This window comes from Brachyhypopomus gauderio, chromosome 18 (genome assembly GCF_052324685.1).
Source record: "Brachyhypopomus gauderio isolate BG-103 chromosome 18, BGAUD_0.2, whole genome shotgun sequence".
NCBI lineage: Eukaryota > Metazoa > Chordata > Actinopteri > Gymnotiformes > Hypopomidae > Brachyhypopomus > Brachyhypopomus gauderio.
Window position 1 is genome coordinate 9,622,550 of NC_135228.1, and position 20,787 is coordinate 9,643,336.

Consider the following 20,787-nt stretch of genomic DNA (forward strand, 5'->3'; position numbering starts at 1 on the left):
TATCATAGTGCACAGCTGTATATTGGCCTTGTCCTGTGGTGTGATCCAACTGGAGAAATACAGACAGTGCTTGGAAAATGTGAGGCATTCATTGTTGAGTCTTCACTGCAGAAGGTGTGCACATGGTAGATCCTAACTTCACCCCAAGTGCCCTCAGCTCATGCTTGCTTTTGGAGTATGTTTTCCATACTAGCTGCAACAGGTCATAGACTTTTTCAATCACTGGTAGTGATTTTTGAGTGTCCAGCATCACCAGTTCCAGTCTGTGAAGCAAACAATGAAACACTTCTAAACAGTGACCCTATTCCAACCCATGTTAATACTGGCCCCATCTGCTCCAGAGGCACTGACTTTGTTATGCCAACCGTTGTTTGGTTAGGATATATTTGGTCAGAATCATTAAGCAGGCTTTTAATAGTTCTCAATATTCACTGAGTATGACCGTGCTTTCTATAGTAGTTCAAAGACCATTGTTGATTTGGTTGAGGAATTACATCCACAAGATTAAGAGTAGGACAGAAAGAAACAGGTATATATATTAGAGACACATACATTTTTTGTAAAACAATTACAAAAATGGTTAATTTGAAATGTTAAAGTTCAACTTTGTCACTGATATAAGATGTTCTTAATTCAGTAGTACCCAATCATCTCGTTAAACAGGAAAAATGGAAGAGGATGCACAATATTTTGAACAGCAGAGAAGACAAGAAGAATACCGCAGACAACAAGAGGAGGAGAGAAGGCGTCTGGAACGTTTGGAACGAGAGCGAATGATTCAGGAAGAGATAGATAGAGAGTGGGAATCTTCCAGAAATAAGTTGTCTCAAGCAAGTGAGCGACTTCATGAAAAACAGAGTTTCAAAGGCCATGTACAATATCAGCAGCAAACACAAGTTCTCCATCAGCAAATAGATGATGATGCAGCTGCAATTGAGAGAGATGAGGTATGTGTCATCAGGGGTTTGCAAAAGTTCATTAAGCACTTTTTCACTTTTTATTTACTCATTACTTGTGTTGCTTGTGTTTTTTTTTGTTTTGGTCATATTCAATGTAGGTTTCTGTTATAGAAGATGAATTCAAAAGACTTCTGCTGAAGCACCAAATTACAGAAGATAAAGAATTAGAGACCTCAACAATAGCCAACAGGATTAAGACACTGCACAATGAAATAATGCTCAAATGTTGTAGAGAAAACAGTCTTTCAGTTTGGTCTCAGTTTACTTTTGACCAAGCTGTAGGATATGAGGATTTATCTCTGACGGAGAAGCTCATAATTTTAGAGGCGTCTCTTCAATTAACACTGCACAGTGTTATTGACACAGAAAAGGAAACTGATCAAGATTTTGGTGGAGGGAAACAGTACGACATTCTCTTTGGTTTGATCGAAGAACTTTATGTCACAAATCCAACGCTGGCTGAATGTATTTTATTAAATATTCTTGATTCAATTCCAGACCTATCACAACAAAGCAGGGAGATTTTGGGACAAATGCTGTTTAATGGGATTTGGATTCCCATAGAAATAATGCTTTTCATTCGCAAGGCTTTAGTTTTCAACTGCAATGAAATACATTCAATTCTCTACACAGCACAAACCTACCAGTTAAGTTGTCTCCTAACACTTTCTGCTTTCAAAGATGAAAATCCTTTAATGTTTCTGCAACAACAAGCAAAAAATGTCAAGGACAAAGATGCAGACACAATTTTGAGGGAGCTTCAGGAAGAAAACTGTTCATTAAATACTTTGGTTATTATGGAGGATGTGCTGAGGTACATGGAATCAGACCTTCCAAAATATCAATGGGTAGATCTTACCAAGGACCAAATAGAGGATGACAAAAGAATGATTAAATCTCTTGATCTTGCAAATCCAGATATAAACATTCTAAAACAAGTATTAATTGACATGTCAATAGCTGTGCAAGATAGCTCAACGTTTACAGCAACAGATAACCAGGTGATTCAAGGCTATTTTCCCAGGCTTACACAACTAGCATCATTACTCTTGCTACTTCTGTCAAATAAAGGTTGTCTCCTTGAGATTGGAACAGGAGAAGGGAAGTCCTGTATTTTAGCCATGTTTGCTACAATTATGGCAGTTCGTGGAGTACATGTTGACATTGTGACCAGTTCTCCAGTTCTGGCACGGCGGGACAAAGAAGAGTGGCAAAAACTATTTCAAATGTTTGGTGTCACATCATCTGTAATACCTCCACCTCACTCAGGTGTGTGTTCTTCTGAGGAACAGGACAAATTGTTGAAAGAAGCATACAGACAACAAATAGTCTATGGCACAGTTGGTTATTTTGCAGCAGACACACTTAAACAAGAGTTTGAGAAGAGAACCACTCGTGGAGAAAGGAAATTTGAGATTGTAATTGTGGACGAAGTGGACTATATGACCTTGGACAATGGAGTTCAGGTAACGTTCTTGTCCCATGAAGCCAGTGGTTTGAGACATTTGGAGCAAGTTATTGCCAGCATATGGGCCATGATATCAACATGTCAGCCAATTGAAATGTTAGAAACAGGTGAGATAAAATGGATAACAAGAATACAGCACTTTCATAAAACTGTAACATCTGCTGTTATGAGACTGGAAACATCAGAATACTTTTCAGTAAATGAAATCTTACTGCCGGGAGTGGATTTGGGGTTTTATTCCCAGGAGGACATTGAAATGTTGTGTAGAGCCGAGACTAAAACAGAGGAAGAAAAAGAAGTTAGTGACTTCCAGGACAGTATGTCAAAAGCTTTTGCTGAAGTCATGAAAAAAATTGGAATTTCGCAACAATATGACCTTCTGAGAATATTTGAGGAAGTTTTTGAGAATAGTGTGGCCTTTCACTGCTATTCTGAAAATAATAAGAAAGCCAAGACTTTCGGACCAGAGAAAGTTCAGGCTGATCTTAACATTGAAATGCTACTGCTTGAAGGTGGATTGGCATGTGAAATCATGGCTGAGAAGTCACTCATTGAGGAAACTGTGAGTACAATAAATTCATTTATTAAGTACTCAGATAAAGTCCCATCAGCTCCAGATTTCAAAGAATCTAAAATGTTCATTGTCATCCCTTTTTTCTTGAAAAACTACATTGAGAATCAGTTACCAGTGCTTGTTGAGAATGCACTAAAGGCTGTTGAAATGACTCTGGGCAGAGAATACATGATAGACATTTCACCAGCTGCAGAGAGAGGACTTGCCAATGGTCCTGAGAAACATGAATATAATTCCATAATTCCAGTGGACTTCAGAGCAAGTGGAGTGTTGGAAAAAAACAAGAAGTGGGGAAATGGGCTGCAACAGTTTTTGGAGATGAAGCACCACCTTGCAGTTTCATCACTATCCAATGTGACAAACTACATGTCAAATTTCCATTACTTTAAAAGGTACATTAATGGAACTGGAATATTTGGTGTTTCAGGTACATTAGGAGGTGATGCAGACAAGGACTTCCTGGCAAGGCATTATGAAACAAAAAGTTACACAATTCCTGCTCATCGACACAAAAAGGTTGTTGAGCTTCCATCTCTCCAGGTGAAAGGAGACAACAATGAATGGATTCAGACTATTTGTGAATGTTCATGGAAAGTAGCAGATAGGGGACAAGTTGTCTTAGTAATTTGTGAAGATGTTAAAACTGCAAATGAAGTTCATAGGAAAATGAATGGTGAAGGAAGCTGTAAGGCAGACCAGATAACTCTGTATACAATTAGCGAGAGACACAATATTGAAAAACAGAAATTTTGTGCAGGAAGAATTATTATCGCCACAAATCTTGGAGGCCGTGGGACAGACATAAAGGTTGAGGAAAGTGTGAATGAATGTGGTGGCCTTTTTGTTCTTCTTACTCATTTCCCCCGCAATAGAAGAGTAGAGAAACAAATCTTTGGCCGCACAGCCCGGAAAGGAAATCCTGGCATGGTCCAAATGATTCTGAATCAAGATCATCTAGCACCTGCTTACCAAGATCAGTCTGTGGAAATCATGCGACAGCTCAGAGAAGAATATGAAATTAAGCGCATACATGACATGGAAAGTGATGAGCTTGTTGAAATAAATCTAAAGGAAAAACTGTTTTCTACTTTTTGTACATTTCTGAATGACTTTGAAAGACATTACACAGAGAAGGAACGCCAGGACCCCTTGCAGCTGAAGCTTGGTGATATTCCTGATTGCTTTACATCCTACCAGGCTAAATTTGATTATCAACCTGCACTCAATACTTTGAAAGAATCATGGGCCTTGTGGCTGACCCTTCATGAAGAACACATCAACAAACACGATGATTTCACTGAACTTGAATCAGACCTTATCCAAACACTGAAACAAACAAGTGAAAACCTGCTCGCAGGAAGAAGCAATAATTTTTATGATCACACTGGACAAGCGATTGTGAGAATGAATCTACACAGCCAAAACAAATGCAAAAATGACTATGGAGCAAAATCCTGTTGGCAAAATGTTGCAAAATGTGACCCATTCTACAAAGCTGTGGCACTCTATAACCAGGCATATATCACAATTAATCTTGCCAAGGATGACTATAAGGCAGAGGCTAAGATGCTACTAAAGGAAACAAAAGATTTCATAGGTGTCTATGTGTCAGAGGTTTCAAACACAATGGTCTCATGCAACTTAGCAGTCTCTGATAACTTTGAATCCCATCATATAAACAATTTTCAGTGTCAAATGGAGGCCAGAATGAACATCTTCAAGTCTTGGATGACATATGTGGATAATGCTTTGGGCAAACTGGAAGAGTTAGAAAAAAGCAATAGTGATGCCATTACAGAAGAGTGTTCAGTCTATACGCTGTCAGAAGAAAACAACTTCATCATCACAAACGAGCTGATGGCGTTATATGAGTACGGCCTGGGAATTGTTTTTGAAGTAAAACAGAAGCCTAAGTTCTGCTGGGATGCTTTGATTTGCTTTTTCCTTGGGCTCTTACAAGTGGTTGCTGGAGTTCTTGTTTGTGCCTTGTCATTTGGCACCGCTACCCAACTTGGACTTGGCCTCATTTCAGAAGGAGTGTCAGACATGATTAATGGGATAGAGGGCATGGTAAAGGGATCATTCGATTGGGCATCATGGGCAATATCTAAGAGTATCAGTATTGGAATGTCTTTACTAAGTGCTGGTTTCAGCACTATCAAGAAAGCAGTCACTTCAGTGTATAATGTGACCAAAGGTCTTCTTAACGGTACAAAGTCATTCTCTTCTGTTGCATCTGATGTTATCAAATCAGGAAAGCACATGTTTACTTCACTTAAAGGTACCATTCAATCTGGGACATCATTTGCTGCAAAGGAATCCTTGGGTGGTGTGGTAAAAAAAATGACATCTTCAACTGCGCTTAAACAGAACTTCAGACATGGCGTCAAGTTTGCTGCTCAGGAACTAGGAAAACAATCTGTAATCACTGCCATGAACTATGGAATCGACGAGGCACTTAAAAAAACATTTGAGGAGATTTTTAAATTAGCTTTTGGGGATCTTGTTTGTTCATCAGTGAAGGGGAATAAGGACTTGGTTAAGTCTCTGAGTGACCTCATTAGCTCAGATGTTCCAAAAGCAGCACTGCAAACCAGTAATTTCAAGATAGACCAGAATTATGAGAAACAAGTGAAAACATCAGTTGCCTTGCTCTGTAATGACATCATCCCTCAGCTCATTTTCAACGGCACAAAAGTCCATCAAGTTATCAGCAGACTTTCTGAGGTGTGTAATGCAGCCACAGAACTTTTGGACAAAGTAAGACTTTCAGGTGTAGCTAAAGGAGTCAAATGGTGTTTGCAAGGTTCTGATTACTACACCTATTTCATTGAATTGTTGAACAACATTCCTACAAAGGAGATAATAGACAGCAAAGTCATACCAGAATTACTGAAGAGCATCAATGAGCTTCAGGGAGAAAAGTATGATCAAGACGGACGACATGAATTACAAGATGTACAGCGCCTCAAAACTGAACTTCTACATGTAGTTGCTCAAGATGTCGCTGATCAGTTTCTCAAGGTCTGTTCTGAACATATGACCAAGCTTATGACAAAGACATTTACAAGAGAGTTGAACAAAAGAGCTGGAAACATTGTTGACAATATATTACAGAAACACAAAACTCAACAGTTTTTTTATGATCAGAGACACAAGCACAACATGAAATCTGCTAGCCACAGTACAAAAACAATTCTCTCAGAAGATGAACAGAAAGAGCTATTGCAATATGCAGAAGATATAAGCAAATTTGATCACCCTGCATCAGCTGTAGATATTTATGTGCTCACAAAAAGTGACCTGATCAATGGAAAAGGAATTAGACTCTCAGTCGTTGATCAGCATGGAAATCAGTTATCTGAAGAATTTTATCCTGGTACCAACAAATCAGCAGGTGACATATCACTGAGACTGACAAAATATGCCAAAGACTTGCATCCACCAGAGTAAGTCTAATAACAAAGTATCATCTACTATATTTTAAATAATGTATTTTATGTTGAACAATGTACTTAATTACATGACTGGTATTTAATGATTATTTGATATGGAATTTTTCTTTTAGGAAGAGAGGTTTTTTCACATGGTTCAAATCAAAGATCCAGGGTGAACAACAACTGTACAGTGGGCATTTTGAAATTGTGCAAGCTGATGGGAAAATACTCCGTGTCAACTCAGAAAATCAGAATTGTCTTTATCATGCAATTGCACAAGTAACTGGCAGCAATACAGATGACCCAAAGAAAGAATCTATAATCCTCCGTGAAAAAGTGAAAAATGAGGTATTTCTAATACCATAATATTGGTTAAATGGCAACTTGTATTAGGGTAGTTTTCCAGACCTTTCTGGGTTTTTTTCCAAAGCAAAAATATTGATCACTATTATTGTATTGAATTTACAACACATTCATTGTATGCTATCCCAATGTTTTGGGTTATTTTAATAATAATAACATTCTTTAGTGTTCTAATTTCAGAAAAAGGACAAATGTTTTTCAATGTTCTATGTAGGTAATGTTGAGAACACATGTTGTGTTGCTTTAATTAACTGCAATAATAATTTGTATGACCCAGGTAAGGTGATGGCACATGCATGTGTCATGTGATTTCATTGATGTTCAAGTAATGCGTCCCCAAATAACCTACAGATCATATGGTGATTTCATAAAATCCACTGAAATCAATAAATGAAATAAATGAATATTCAGGACAGTTAGGATATGCTTATTCTGCTATACTGAGATGTTTAATTTATTTTATTAATAGGTTCAGAAAAACCTTGAATTATATGCACCCATCCTAAATCTTCAGAGAGGGTATGACTACTCTCAGAAAAATCCAGGGAAATATGCCATCATTGGAGGAACCAAAAAGGAGACAGATCATGCTTTGCAGGAATATTCTAAGAGTATCCATTACCATTGCAAGTCCATCAGCAGTTCTGACTATAAAACCATCAAAAGCTACCGTCTTGGATTTGTTGGCAAATATAATAGGTAAGCTATCTTATCTTCAATTCCAGAATAGTTTCCATTTTGCATTTACAATTGAATCCCCAGTCACCAAGTCCCAATGCCTCATTCTAGCACTCTGCCTCCCCCGATTATTGGTCAGCAACATTGAGCCCCTTCCCTTGCTTTGTTAGATCTCACTTCTCAAGACAAATTTATTTATATAGTGCTTGTTAGAACACGTTGTCACCAAGAAGCTTTACAAGCACATGGGTCCAGATCCCTAATGAGCAAGACAGAGGCAACAGTGGCAAGGAAATTCTCCCTAGGCAGGGATTAGGAAGAAACCTTGGGAGGACAAAGACTCAAAAGGGAACCCATCCTCCATTTGGTGGCCCAACCAGTAGAAGTTCTATTTCTAGGCTAAGCAGTCCCTCCAATACGGATGATGGGTCTCAGGTAGGAGTCAGCACCGGGATGTCTGCTGGCAGTATCGGCGCATCTGCTGACAGCACAGACACATCCATCCACAGCTTTGACACATCCACTGGAAAGCCAAAGCATTTTATATGTGCTTTATGGAATTGTCTTTGTAGAAGCATGTAACCAGGATAAAAAATACAAGCTAAATATGTAACCAATAAATTAAACACACACACACACTGTCAGGGCCCTCTATGCCCTCTCAGAGGGCCTAAAATATTCTTAAAACATAAATATATATAATATAATTTATCTAATTTTATTTTATCTACTTACAGTTTGACAATCGACATCTAAACAATTACAAAAATATAAGCACATAAATTATTCAACCGTGTATTCAATCTGTGTTGGAAGGTGAGGGTTAAGTTAAGTGGAAGCCTGTGAGTCTGTGTCTCCCCCTATCAGGACTGTGATGCCTCCGCAGAATGGTGGTGATTGGTGGGCCCGCTCTTAATTTACAGAGGGCCAGGCAGTTATAATTCAGTGCAATACCAGTTTCAAATGACAGCAAAATTGACCAATCATATCTTCCCTCTTAGTGAGCGGGCTTAACTGTATGATAATTTCCGCCCGCTGTGGCGATGCTAGCTACCATTAGCGTACCACCGCTAGCTAGTTTCGATTCATTCCTTTGATGCCCTCGTGTGCGTCGTTTACATATTCCACTTCCGAGGAACACAGAGCTGTGGAACCTTATTTTGTTTGGAACCTTATTTTGCTTAAGAAGTTATATAGTACAGATATTATTGTTTATTGCGTTTCTAAAGCTGTACTGTCATCTCATTTTTCCCACCACTAATATATATATATATAGCACACATTTTATATATTTATATATCCGTTAATTTGATACTCTTATCGGGCGCCGTTATCGCCGTTAATCTATTCTTAAAGTTGGGTTGGGAATAGGGTTGCCACCTAGGTCTGACAAAAAACAAGGACACTGTCATACTGACACAGGGTGGCGAGTGTAATCTTTTCACGAGGGGGGGAGGGTGGTGGCGGCAAACGTAAGTTGTTGAGCGGGGGGGGGGGGGGGGGGGGGGGTGTTGGCGAACGTAAAATTTTACCGAAGGAGTTTAAAATGGACACAGCGAGAAAAAAAAAAGATTTAAAGTGTGCAGAAACAGTCTGAATCGTGGTTTGAACTAACCTGTTTTTTTTTTGCCGGGACCAAATATTAAAAAGAAGAAAAACCGGGACAGGCACGTGAAAACCGGGACAGTCCCGGGAAAACCGGGACAGGTGGCAACACTAGTTGGGAACTGGGTCAAAATGGGTAAGCAAACTATGATGACTTTCAACTTGATAGTTTAGTTCGGCTGTATTCCTAACCAAATTGCACAGTAGGGGCGAGAACGAGTTTTCAAACCTGTGAATTACAAATCGTACATGTGTTTATATGGATGCGGCCACGAAGTCGCCAGGTTTGCTTCATGGAAAATTCATTTTTAGGAACGTAAAGTGTTACCGGAGCGGAGCTCGGAACGGTCGTTTTCTTTATGGTCCTAGCGCTAGATTCGTCGCTATTTAAATATTTCTTTTTAATCGTTAAAACTGCAGAGGACCAAAACCGGCTTTTGAAAAAGTCTCCCCCAAATTACGTCCGTGAGGTTAAATGTACTAAATGTTAGCTTACATTTCAAATATCATGTTTAGCTGAATAAACATGTTATTAACCCCTTTTAATGTACAGTATGTAGGCTTACAAATTCATGTTTAACTGAATAAACCGTTGAACACGAGTAGCCTACATTTTATTGAGCATGTTTTTTTTCTTCAAGTATCAAAGTAGAACAGCTTTCTCAAAAGCAGTCATTGATGCATTTTGGAAACAGGAGATGAGCTCCTGGTCTAATGCAACCTCTGTATTAAGAAACCCTATCTCAAAAACTGACTTTTAGTCATTACTTGGGTAGCACACATATGAGCCATTTTAATATAGATTAATCTAGATTAATTTCAAGATTTCAGTGAGATTAATCTATATATATATATATAGATTAATCTCACTGAAATCTTGAAATTAATCTAGATTAATACTATATATACTATACTATAGTATATATATACTATATATATATACTATATATATATATAATATATATATATATATATATATATATATATATATATATATATATTAGTGGTGGGACTTTAACGCGTTAATTTCGATTAATTAATTACAGGGAAAATAACGAACTAAAAAAATTTACCCATTTAACGCATGAGACACTTTTGCACCGTGGAATGTTTCTCAGTGCACGAGTTCCGGGCATACTGATTATATGGATGTACAATAAGATGAGCATGATGGAGATGACTGAAGAGGCTACGCTGGTGGATGGGAAATTTAAATATAAGAAACTTCCAGATGGAAGTACAAACAAAAATAGTGTTATTTGCTTATCACAGGAGCACTTCCACCCTCCGTTACCCCAGCCAACATGTCCACATGGGCCCCACATGGGATTTAACTGGGCAGTATGGGTTTTATCTGGGCATGGGCTTAGAGTGGGCTTTTTTAAGGGTTCTATTCGGGCCCCAGTTGAGTTACATTTGTGGGCCCCATTGGGGTTATAAATCCCGGCCCCAGTTGGGTTATAGTTGGGACCCACGTGGGCCTGATTTTTAAAACAGCCTAATATTTTAAAAACGGACTTTTAAATACCATTTACAAAACAGACATTTTTACATAGTACACGATTTTATACCTCAGCTCAAGCAAATGATGGTAGAACTGGATATTTCTCTGGCACACAAACAAATAAATTGCATGTTGATATAGTTTAATTTGTGAAGCAGTTATAATAACTAAATTCATTCAAAATATTAAGAAAGTTAATGAACCTGCTTCAGATGCATGGAATAAACCATTGCCTCGCCTCCTCTCGTGCGCGCCCGCCTCCAACGAAAGACTAAACGGTCTCCCGCCTGGCCTGACTGAAAGTGAATTTTTATATCCGTTGGAGATATCATTCACTGAGGTAAGAAATTAACTTTTTATCCGGTTTCTCTAATTTGGTTATCAATGTGTAAAAGAACAAATATACAATGAAAGAAAGAAAAATATCTGAGGATATAATGCCTGACGTTATATTTAATTCAAACCTAGCTATGTTAATTTGCTAGCTTGATAGCTAAAACAACCGTTAGCGTTGAAAGGTAGAACGCAAGCGTTCATTTGTTATGGCTAAGAGGAATAATCTGTGGGGGGAAATATAGTGTTTAAATGTCTATGTTTACACATTTTCGACGTAACCCACCTAGATTTAGTTAATTAATTTTCCTAGATCAGCTAAGACATAAGTGCAAATTTCAATGTTGCTAGGCTAGCTAACCTAAGATAGTGAGTTAACCTATCTTAGCAAACACTAGAACTAAGTGGTCACCTTGGTTAACTAGCTAGCTAGTTATGTTTAGAGAATGTTTGCTTAACGTTTTGGTAGAAAAGATAATTGTCCTGTTAGTTATTAATTAAGTGATAAACCTTTACAGTTAATAGTAAGTCGTGTCCTGGCATTAAATATACCAAATACAGTGGTACCTCGAGATACGAGCTGCTCTATATACGAGCGATCCAAGATACGAGCACCGAGACGAGCAAAATTTCTGTTCGACACCCGAGTGCACGTTCGAGATACGAGCATGAACCGGTCATCACAGTGTTACGACTACTCTAGGCTATAGCCCTAACAGAGAATGAGTATGATATGGAAAAGAGGGAGTGAGATGGATATGAATGAAATGACGAATTTATTCAATGTATGGCCAAGGGATGTAACTCCAGGACACGACACAATGCTCAAAATAACAAACAAAAACGTCTCTAACCAAAATAATATCAACTACCTAACCTAATGTGATTTAAAGAAATGAAAGTAAATAACAATAACCTACCCTAACTACCTATGACAAAACAAAGAGAACGGTTTAACCAAAAGAGCGTCGTGTCCTTTCTTCCCTTCTGGGCCGAATTAACAAGCAGGATTTTTATATTTACACACTATTTACATATACTGTATATACACATAAATTATATACATAAACACATACAATATATACACCAGCTACCAAGACCAAAAGGGGCAAATCCAAACTCAAGTACAGGGACGAAATAATTCAAAGTCAAATTCCAGAAAATCAACCAAACAATCGAACAAACTCTATAACACACCACACGCCAATCGGGAGAATAATCTCCTCGTCTTGCTGATTTGATGGTCTTTTAAAGGGGGGACTGTGGGTCTTGGGCGGTGGACAGCCAATCCACAACAACCAGGAAGCGAATGACATACACGGTGGGAGGAGACACACATCTGGACCTGTAACGTCAGACACGAACACCACAACGACCACCAGTGGTCGTAACAACAGCCATTCGCATGTGTGCTTTGCAACGAGTAACACTACGTACGGTGTATACAGTACAGTATTTCAATACTACAAACGTTTGTTTTGCATTATGGCTCCAAAAAAGGCTCTAGTAGTGGAAAGTCCAGTGAGAAGAGAATGATAACTATAGAAACTAAGCAGGAGATTATTCACCTGCATGAGAAAGGCACTCGTGTAGCCGAACTCGCTCGTCTGTTCGGCCGGAGTACATGTCTTTTTTTCCACATTTACGCTAGTTTTGTGACTTTTTTAAGGACCGGAACCAATTACAATATTTTACATTGTTAAATTGCTTCCAGAACCGAGCAGTTCGAGATACGAGCACGGGTCTGGAACGGATTAAACTCGTATCTCGAGGTACCACTGTACAAATGACTGCATTTCTAAGGTAGAGCTGTGTAGTATTAATCCCAGTATGAGGGGAAAAACAAATGATCGTAGTCCTAACCTACCATAGACAATCTTGTGTATAGCAGAAAAGAGTATTGTCTTACGGATAAACAGCTACTAATCATTCTTGTAATGGGTCCAAGTTAGATAGCGGTTTTCTCGTTTTGGTGCTCTGTAAAGTAACATGTGGTAGTTGTTTTTGCCTCAGTTTATTCTATCTGAATTTTAAATTTTGTTTTGTAGGTGCCCTAAAACAAAATGCTTATCTTCAGAATTAACTAAAGATGTTGAGAGAGCTGTCTCAAAGTGGTTTACCAATGCTCGTGACCATGATGGAAACCGTGCACTGAGAGCACAGAGAGACTTTCAAAAAAGGAACGCAGAACAGATGTAAGTAATCAATAGTGAGTTACACGTTTGTGATAATGTGACTATGAAGGCATGTGAAAATCAGTCATTTTTACTTTCCAAAACCCTGACAGCTCCTATATTGGAGTTTTTAAATGTTTTATGTACACCTAACTTGTAAACACATCACTTGGCCTTTGTAAAATCTCCCCCAAGAGGTGATTTAAAGTGTTAGACATCAGTGTCTTTGGAAATTTTGAGTAACTGCAGCAGCTCAAATTAGTGAATTGTATAGTATATTTGAAGGAGTACTGGTCAGGATTTTATTATACTGTGCAAACTAGAAGCTGGCAAGAGCCTTCATAGAGTTCTGTACAGTGTATTATGGTCAGGACCCAGGTGGTGCAGAAAATGCATGCCCATTAAACAGGCCTAGTGTGCTAATTCAATAGTACAAACAGGATTTTTATGCTTTACCATGTTTTAGATTCACAGAGAAGGATGTTTTATCATTGCTAAAAGTGGTTTAGATAATCTGCAGTGTTACTGTTGTGTGCTTTAATTAATACTGTTGTCTGTCTCTCCCTCCCCTCTTCTCTCTCTCTCTCTCTACAAGATGTGAAACTACACAACTCAGCAACACACAGTAAAGGATTCTAAAGACTCTTAACATATGTTTTATGGACATTTATGGTTAAAATTGTTAATGAGTTGTCGTTTTCAATAAAACATTTTTATTAGGATTGATCAAGCATTTGTCGTCATTTAAATGTAAGTATTATTATAAACAGCTCATCTCTGATTGAAATTACTTATGATAATACAGTCTTTAGTGCTGTGCTCTTATACAACAGTTTTGCAAAGTACACATGGGGCCCATGTAGGGCCAGTGAATCAATGCTCATACGGGGCCCACCTGAGGCCCACATTGACCCCAATATTGGCCCACATGGGCTAACACACATGGGGCCCATGTGGAGCCGATGGACAAATCTTTGTGGGCCCCAGCTGGGTTGCCCAAAAAGGGCCCATGTGCCAGCCCATTTCAAACCCATGTGGGGCCCGCATGGACATGTTGACTGGGACCACCTCAACACAAAACATGTTGGGGCTAATGCGCAGGTCAGTAGTGATAACTTAGCTGCTAAATGTATTCCTAGTACGAGCAGTGTCGCCAGTCAACACTCAACCACATGTCAGGGTTCAAATTAAGAAACAAAATGTCAAAGTCCTTGTGCTCGTCTTTGTCTAAAGCTCGTGCCTTGTGAGTGTTTCTTGTGATGTGCTTGCGCAACCCGTGCCGCACTTTATTTGTTTCACAAAATAAACGTTATATGTTGGAGTACCCGCGCGTCGTGCCTGCCTCCTCCCGTTGTGACACTTTAGCTATAATTTGTCCTCTTCTTTATTAAAATAAATGGTTTTGAAATGCTGCTCCCTCTAAAAGGGGTTAGAATCCAGTACCTATTCCAGAATATAGAGTTATATAAATCATGGTAAATTCTGGCATTCTTAGATATAGGTGTGTTTGCAAATTCCAAAGGTGATGCTTCCTGGTTAGGATTGCATTAGATAAACAAACTCTGCCTTGGTGGAAGCCATAATTCCTCAGACTAGGTCCTGGTAAATCTGATTAGAAGGGTTTCCTCAGTCCTGGGGTTGTTAACTTTGGGTCCTCAGCAGAGGAGCTGAAAGAAACCTTTTCTTAACAATTTTTACTTCATGCAGCAGGAACCTTAAAAGCTTCTAGTTTCTAACTTTGTGAGGCAATGCACTTCCTTTGATTGACAGTAATGAAGAAACAATACTACACTGCTACACATGCATCCAGTATTGTCTCCATTGGATAACTGATATGTAACTAATTCTCTTTCTCTTATCAGCATGCTAAGTGCTCGAAAAGCCAGCCTCAACAACAACGGAACATGTAATGCAGATCATGTTCCACCAAAGAACTCCATTATACAAGCCCTCGAGATAATTAACACTCCAGACAATCGGGGGACATTAAAAAATAAAAATCCTGAACTTTATGCAATGATTGACAGCATACAAAATGATGTTAGAGGACAGAATTTGATTACAATAGAGGTTTTGGGCCAAGATCACAGGCTGGCTTTAATTACTGGTTCAAGCAACGAAGCAAAGATAGCCAGGTAAGCTTTAGACCTTGAAATACTTAATTGGGTTTAAAAAGCAGCATTCAGTATTTTAACTGTTGTAGGAGGTATTCCATCTTCCTCCAGTCTTAATTAAATTATCTTTGAAAAAAATTATATTAATATTGGCTGTTTTTAAAGGATAACTGTAAGATGTTGGGTAAACTATTGATTGATTACACAAAGTAGTTAAGTCTAACCAATTATAATTTTAACTCATTTCTAACAGGAAGCTGATTGCAGAAACTCTTGCTGCTGGAGATTCTGAGCTGTTACTAAAGCAGTGTATGATCCTGCATCACCCACTAACCTCAGAAAGACTTAAAGCTGATTTAGGTAAGAAAAGCTTTTTATAGAGAACCTGTGTGTTTTTAAGGTAAAATGTTTCCTGTACAACATATTTAAAAAATATTTTCACTCCCACTGTTACTGTGATATTGTAAATCAAGTGGGATGCAACAAAATTAATATTTAATGAGGGCAGAAATAGAACTCAGTCAATAAGAAGAAAGACAAATGAGTGATTTAAGGTGATTAACTCTGAGCAGTGAAGGTCTATGTCAGGGGTCTGGGTGGTGGAGATGGGTGAAATGTGGGTAATTGATGTATGCACATATGGCAGAGTATGACTGAATTGAGCTTGATAACTGATGTAGCTAGCTAAATTTATATTATTTTGTATGGACCAATGTCATATTAAACCCTATGGATTAGGAATGGTATGTTACATAAGCTCATATGCGAGTCAAGGATTGTGAGTGAATACTTTTAGCAGTATAGTATATATACTTTAATCTACTTTTTTTTAGTGATTTTTAAAAAAAATTTTGCAACTGGCAGGTAAGTGCATGTAGCAGAGGACTTTTTTCAACACTTTTCCTAGAGTTCATTACTCTCACTTCTGTCCTTCCAGGTATCAATAACAACCCTCCGCATCATGAGTTGTCTGTGGAAGGCAAACGAGCCTACTATAAAGCAGGCTTTCACAGTCTTGTGAAAGAGTACAGCCACATGAGAATCATTGATCAGAATCAAAGACAACGACTGGAAACATGGGTGGATCAAGACTTACATGAATCTCAAAAAACTGCTGAATATCATCAGATTCTCAGTGAAATACAAAAACAACAACAAAAAAGATTCAGTCCTAGACTGAATCGGCGCAATCAGCAATGATCCGTTTTACCTGTTGCCATGGCTTCTTAAGGAAGCTTGTGGAGACGGATCATTGCTGATTCGTTTTGGTCATGCTGGTACGATTTCAGCCCTTCTCTGCTTTTTCTGCCATTGCGCTGTTGTAAGGTGTCTCGCCACCTTCCTCTCTCTTTTTGTTTCTCTTGAAAATCCTGTCACTTATTTGAGTTTCTATCTCCTGCGCCGCTACCTGGCCTATCTCAAGTTTTCCTCCATCTGTTTCACTTCCTGTCCGTTATATATTTATTTTGGGAAGGTTTTGTTTGTTGCGGCATTTTGCCTGCAGCCAGTTACTTCCCCTGGCGTTCTTGGTTTTGTTTTTACGCGACGAGTTTTTTCCGCATCTTTGGAGTTGCCTTTGTTATTTTTCTCCTCTCTCTCTCTCTCTCTCTCTCTCTGAGTTTTCCGCATTGTTTTTGTTTCTATTTTCTCCCAAGTGTGCACAGTTGAGTTTCATTTTGCGTATTGAGTTTTCTGCATCATTTTGTGTTGATGTTTTTGCCGCTGTGCGTGTGTGTGCTTTACTCTCGCACTCACTACTTAAATCACGGCTTATTGTGCCAGTTCGAGCCGGCACTTGGGTCCGTCTCTCAGTTTATACACAAATGCATTCATAACTGTGGTTTGTTTGTAGATAAAAACGTTTAATGGTCCTTCTGTATCCAAAATAATTAAATCACCTGCTCAACAGAGGAGCCTTGACCCGATGACACAGTGGAGGAAGAGATAGCACCCACCTCACCGGGCACGGATGGGACCAATGGGACATCCATATTTCTGTATCTAAACAATTCTTGATAATAGATAATAGATAATGTAAAGCAGGGCTATTCAACTATATTTATCTGCAGGCCAGATTTGGCAGAGAGCTCTGACCTGTGGGCCAGAAATTTGTTGACGGGGGGGCGAATGTAATTTGTTGACGGGGGGCAAACGTAAAGCCTGGTTAATTATACTTGACGCGGCACGAGTGATTACATAATCGCTGTGGCGTGGCTCCGCCCGTGCGCGAGGGCCTCGCGCGCTGTCGATTCGCGAGGTCATGCACCTCTCAAGTTTTGTCTTCGCGCGCGCCTTGCCTCAGCGCAATGAACAAAGTCGTGTTTGCAGGGTTCATACACCTTTATAAGGTGGAATTAAAGCACTTGTACATCACTTTCAAGGTCCAGTTCAATATTTCCCAGCACGGTAAACTTATTTAAGTTAAATATTTATACATATACTCAAAATGATTAGAAATAATTCACTTTTTATCACATTATTTAATGGTGGTTATTTTCAAAACGCCCAACGTCTTCACGTTCTCTCATGTTTCGTATTAACGTAATACAAGAGAACGATAAATTGAAAACGACAATTTCAAGCATTTTAAAGTACTTTTTAAACCTGAAACACAAAGCAACATTAAAATTCGTCAAAATCCGCGTGCAGTGTTCGCCGAAACGATATGAGGTAGTATAAAGAAACACCCCTCAACAACAGGGGAATTAACATTTATGACAAATTTTAATGTTGCTTTGTGTTTCAGGTTTGAAAGTGCTGGAATTTAGACTAAAGTACTTGAAAATGTTTGAAATTGTAACTACTTAGTTTCACAACAAATAGCTATCTGACTGAAGAGCCTCTTGTAATTCCAGGACGAAACATGAGAGAACGTGAAGACGTTTTGAAAATAAACCACCATTAAATAATGTGATTAAAAGCAAATTATTTCGAGTATATGTATAAATATTTAACTTAATTAAGTTTAACATGCTGGGAAATATTGAAATGAAACTTTAAAGTGACATGCAAGTGCTTTAATTCCACCTTATAAAGGTGTATGAACCCTGAAAACGTGACTTTGTTCATTGCGCTGACGCGCGGCGCGCGCGAAGTTACAAAATTCGAGAGGTGCACGACCTCGCGCAGCGACAGCACGCGAGGCCCTCGCGCACGGGCGGAGCCACAGCGATTACGTCATTTTCGCCGCGCGGACCCTCGCGACGCGTCAAGTATAAACCAGGCTTAAACCAGGCTTTAATTTTTCGTCGCGGGCCGGATCAAGTTCATGGGCCGCCAGTTGAATAGCCCTGATGTAAAGGATCATGACTACAGAGAAGGTTGGCTCTTCCTTGCAGGAGCTTTCAGTATATGTAACAGATCTTTGGATTGAACCATTTTCTTTTAATACTTTCAATACTTTTAATATCTTACCTATGCCTCTGAGTGTTCTTGCTCACCACTAAGGTCCAAATTTCAATGACAATTCATAGGTGTTAGGGAAATTTGCTAATGTCATTTAAGATTTAGTACTGACTAGCAGAAGAATTGTGATTGAGGTTGATCAGTGATTCGTTTGTAATCATGTCCTTGTCTGTGTGTAACCGGTGCCAGGAGCATGTGTACAGAGAGTACTATGTTATGTCTGTCATCCTTCTGCTAACCATCAGTTCTTTTCATGTTTTACTAAAACCAGGAAAGCTCCATATATGGGAGAATACACTTGTGAAGCAAAAACAACCTACTGTGAGCTGGGAAATGTGTTTAAGATAATTATAATATTGACCCACCTGCGTGCGTGGTATATAGGAGAGTGGACTGCCCTCTCTCCCCAGAGCTCTTGTGCTAGACGAGATTCCTGTGATTATCTATTATCTATCATCTATTTTCAGGAAATTTCCACAACAATAGGGTAATGTTTTGTATTATTAAATTTAACAGAATTAGTAGCTTAATTTTAATTAGCATAATGACTTCAAGTTTAAATGATTTGGGGATGTAGCCTAGGCTATTAAGAAGAGTTCATTATAGTGAGCAAAGGCTCTATATTGTTATGCAGTAGTTCTCTGAGTAGACTCTAACAATATCATTGTTGGTGAACTGAGGTTCATGTTTCAGTACGGACCTATGAGAATGTGACATACAGGCAGAACAGGCTACTGGGGTTCCTGCCAGACATTCGAGAGTTCTGGAATATTATTTTTTTGTTCTAAATAAAAAGTAAGCAAAAGTATTGCTTTAATCATCAATCTGTTTATTGTGAGCATAATGAAACATGGCTGCAGCGGCGGACGAGTGAATACTACCGACTAGCTAAGTTAACGCTGCTAGTATGGAAGCAAATCAGTGTCATCGGATTTGGAATTTGAAGCACAGAATTTTTTTTGCACTGAAATTATGCATCTGAATTTTGTTGCTTTTGAATTTAATGCTTGAATTTTCAAGAGCACGTTTTCACTATTCATTATTCATGGTCAATAAATTACAATGAAAGAAATTCAAGTGTAAAAAAATTCAAATGATATATTTTCTGTTACGGTGATAGTCCCGGACCCTTCCCTGTGGGCGTGCCGCTATGTTGTCTGCGTGCTGTTATGTCCATATAAGTAGTTCCGTGGGTGTGGGTTGTCCGTGAGCGTGTTCGTAGTATCACCTGTGCCTTGTCTCGAGATCACGAGGGTCTGTGTTAATCACCTATATAATGTGCGTTCGCGCAGTGTCTTGTGCTCGTCTTTGTCTAAAGTTTCGTGTCTGCGTGAGTGTGAACTGCGTGCTGCTCGCGCTCCGCCCGGAGCTTCACGTCAGTATTAATAAATCGTTGTATGTTCACCTTCAACGTCGTGGTGCCTGCCTCCTTCACCCCGTCGTTACAGAAAGACGAGCCATAAAGATGCTGGGTTACACATCTGCGCGCAAGAAAAAGAAGAAGAAGAAGGCGAAACGCCACCACTCTTCTTTCCCTGCACGCCACCTCGACACCCCCGTCCCAGTAGGGGTGAAGCAGCAGGATCCGGTTTGTGAGTACCTGCTGCGTCAGGCTCTGGCGGCCGAAAGCGAGGAAGGGGCCGAAGTTTTCCGGCTGGCCGCACAGAGGGTGTGGGAGGGGAGTCACTGCTCTCCACCCCCGGCGTACCCTGAGGAGGATTTGAGAGAGGACCCCTTCTTTGAAGCTGCGTGGCGAGAGGGTCTCCACGCATTGAGAAGGGAGTCCTCCCCCCCGGCAAGCGGTGATGAGGGCGAAGAGGGCCCTCTGGTGGAGTATGCGGGTATGGTAGCGGCGACCCCTCCTGAGCTCGACACAGAGAGTGAAGAGTTGAGAGAGGAGGAGACAGGCGACGGAGCCCGCTACCCGCCGTCCGTCTACTCCGCTCCTACCGTCTGCTACGACGGGAGAGAGGAGGACGTCAGCCCTCCACCGTCCGTCTACTCCGCTCCTACCGTCTGCTACGACGGGAGAGAGGATGACGTCAGCCCTCCACCATCAGTCTACTCCGCTCCTACCGTCTGCTACGACGGCAGAGAGGATGACGTCAGCCCTCCGCCGTCTGAGTACTCCGTTCCCACCGTCTGCTACGGTGGGAAAGAAGGCGGCAGCCCA

The 20,787-nt window shown here is 39.7% G+C and overlaps 1 protein-coding gene across 5 annotated transcripts in view; it reads left to right on the top strand.

The window, feature by feature from the left end:
- The window catches only part of LOC143481929 (uncharacterized), a 30,179-nt gene extending 12,667 nt beyond the window's left edge, over positions 1 to 17,512 (top strand). The window contains exons 4-11 of one of the 5 annotated variants that reach the window (XR_013122108.1): positions 664 to 947; positions 1,058 to 6,450; positions 6,570 to 6,786; positions 7,271 to 7,500; positions 10,801 to 10,928; positions 12,970 to 13,116; positions 13,691 to 13,845; positions 14,958 to 15,077. Coding sequence is in view for 2 of the 5 variants with exons in the window: in XM_076980117.1 (XP_076836232.1) it covers positions 664 to 947; positions 1,058 to 6,450; positions 6,570 to 6,786; positions 7,271 to 7,500; positions 14,958 to 15,230; positions 15,463 to 15,569; positions 16,147 to 16,409 (6,767 nt within the window). In the remaining 3 variants the exon portion in view is untranslated. Of the gene's footprint in view, positions 1 to 663; positions 948 to 1,057; positions 6,451 to 6,569; positions 6,787 to 7,270; positions 7,501 to 7,649; positions 8,903 to 9,129; positions 9,221 to 10,800; positions 13,117 to 13,690; positions 13,846 to 14,957; positions 15,231 to 15,462; positions 15,570 to 16,146 lie in introns of those variants that run through there. The other 4 variants (XR_013122107.1, XM_076980117.1, XR_013122106.1 and 1 more) reach the window with 4 other exon arrangements.
- The last annotated feature ends 3,275 nt before the right edge of the window (positions 17,513 to 20,787 follow it).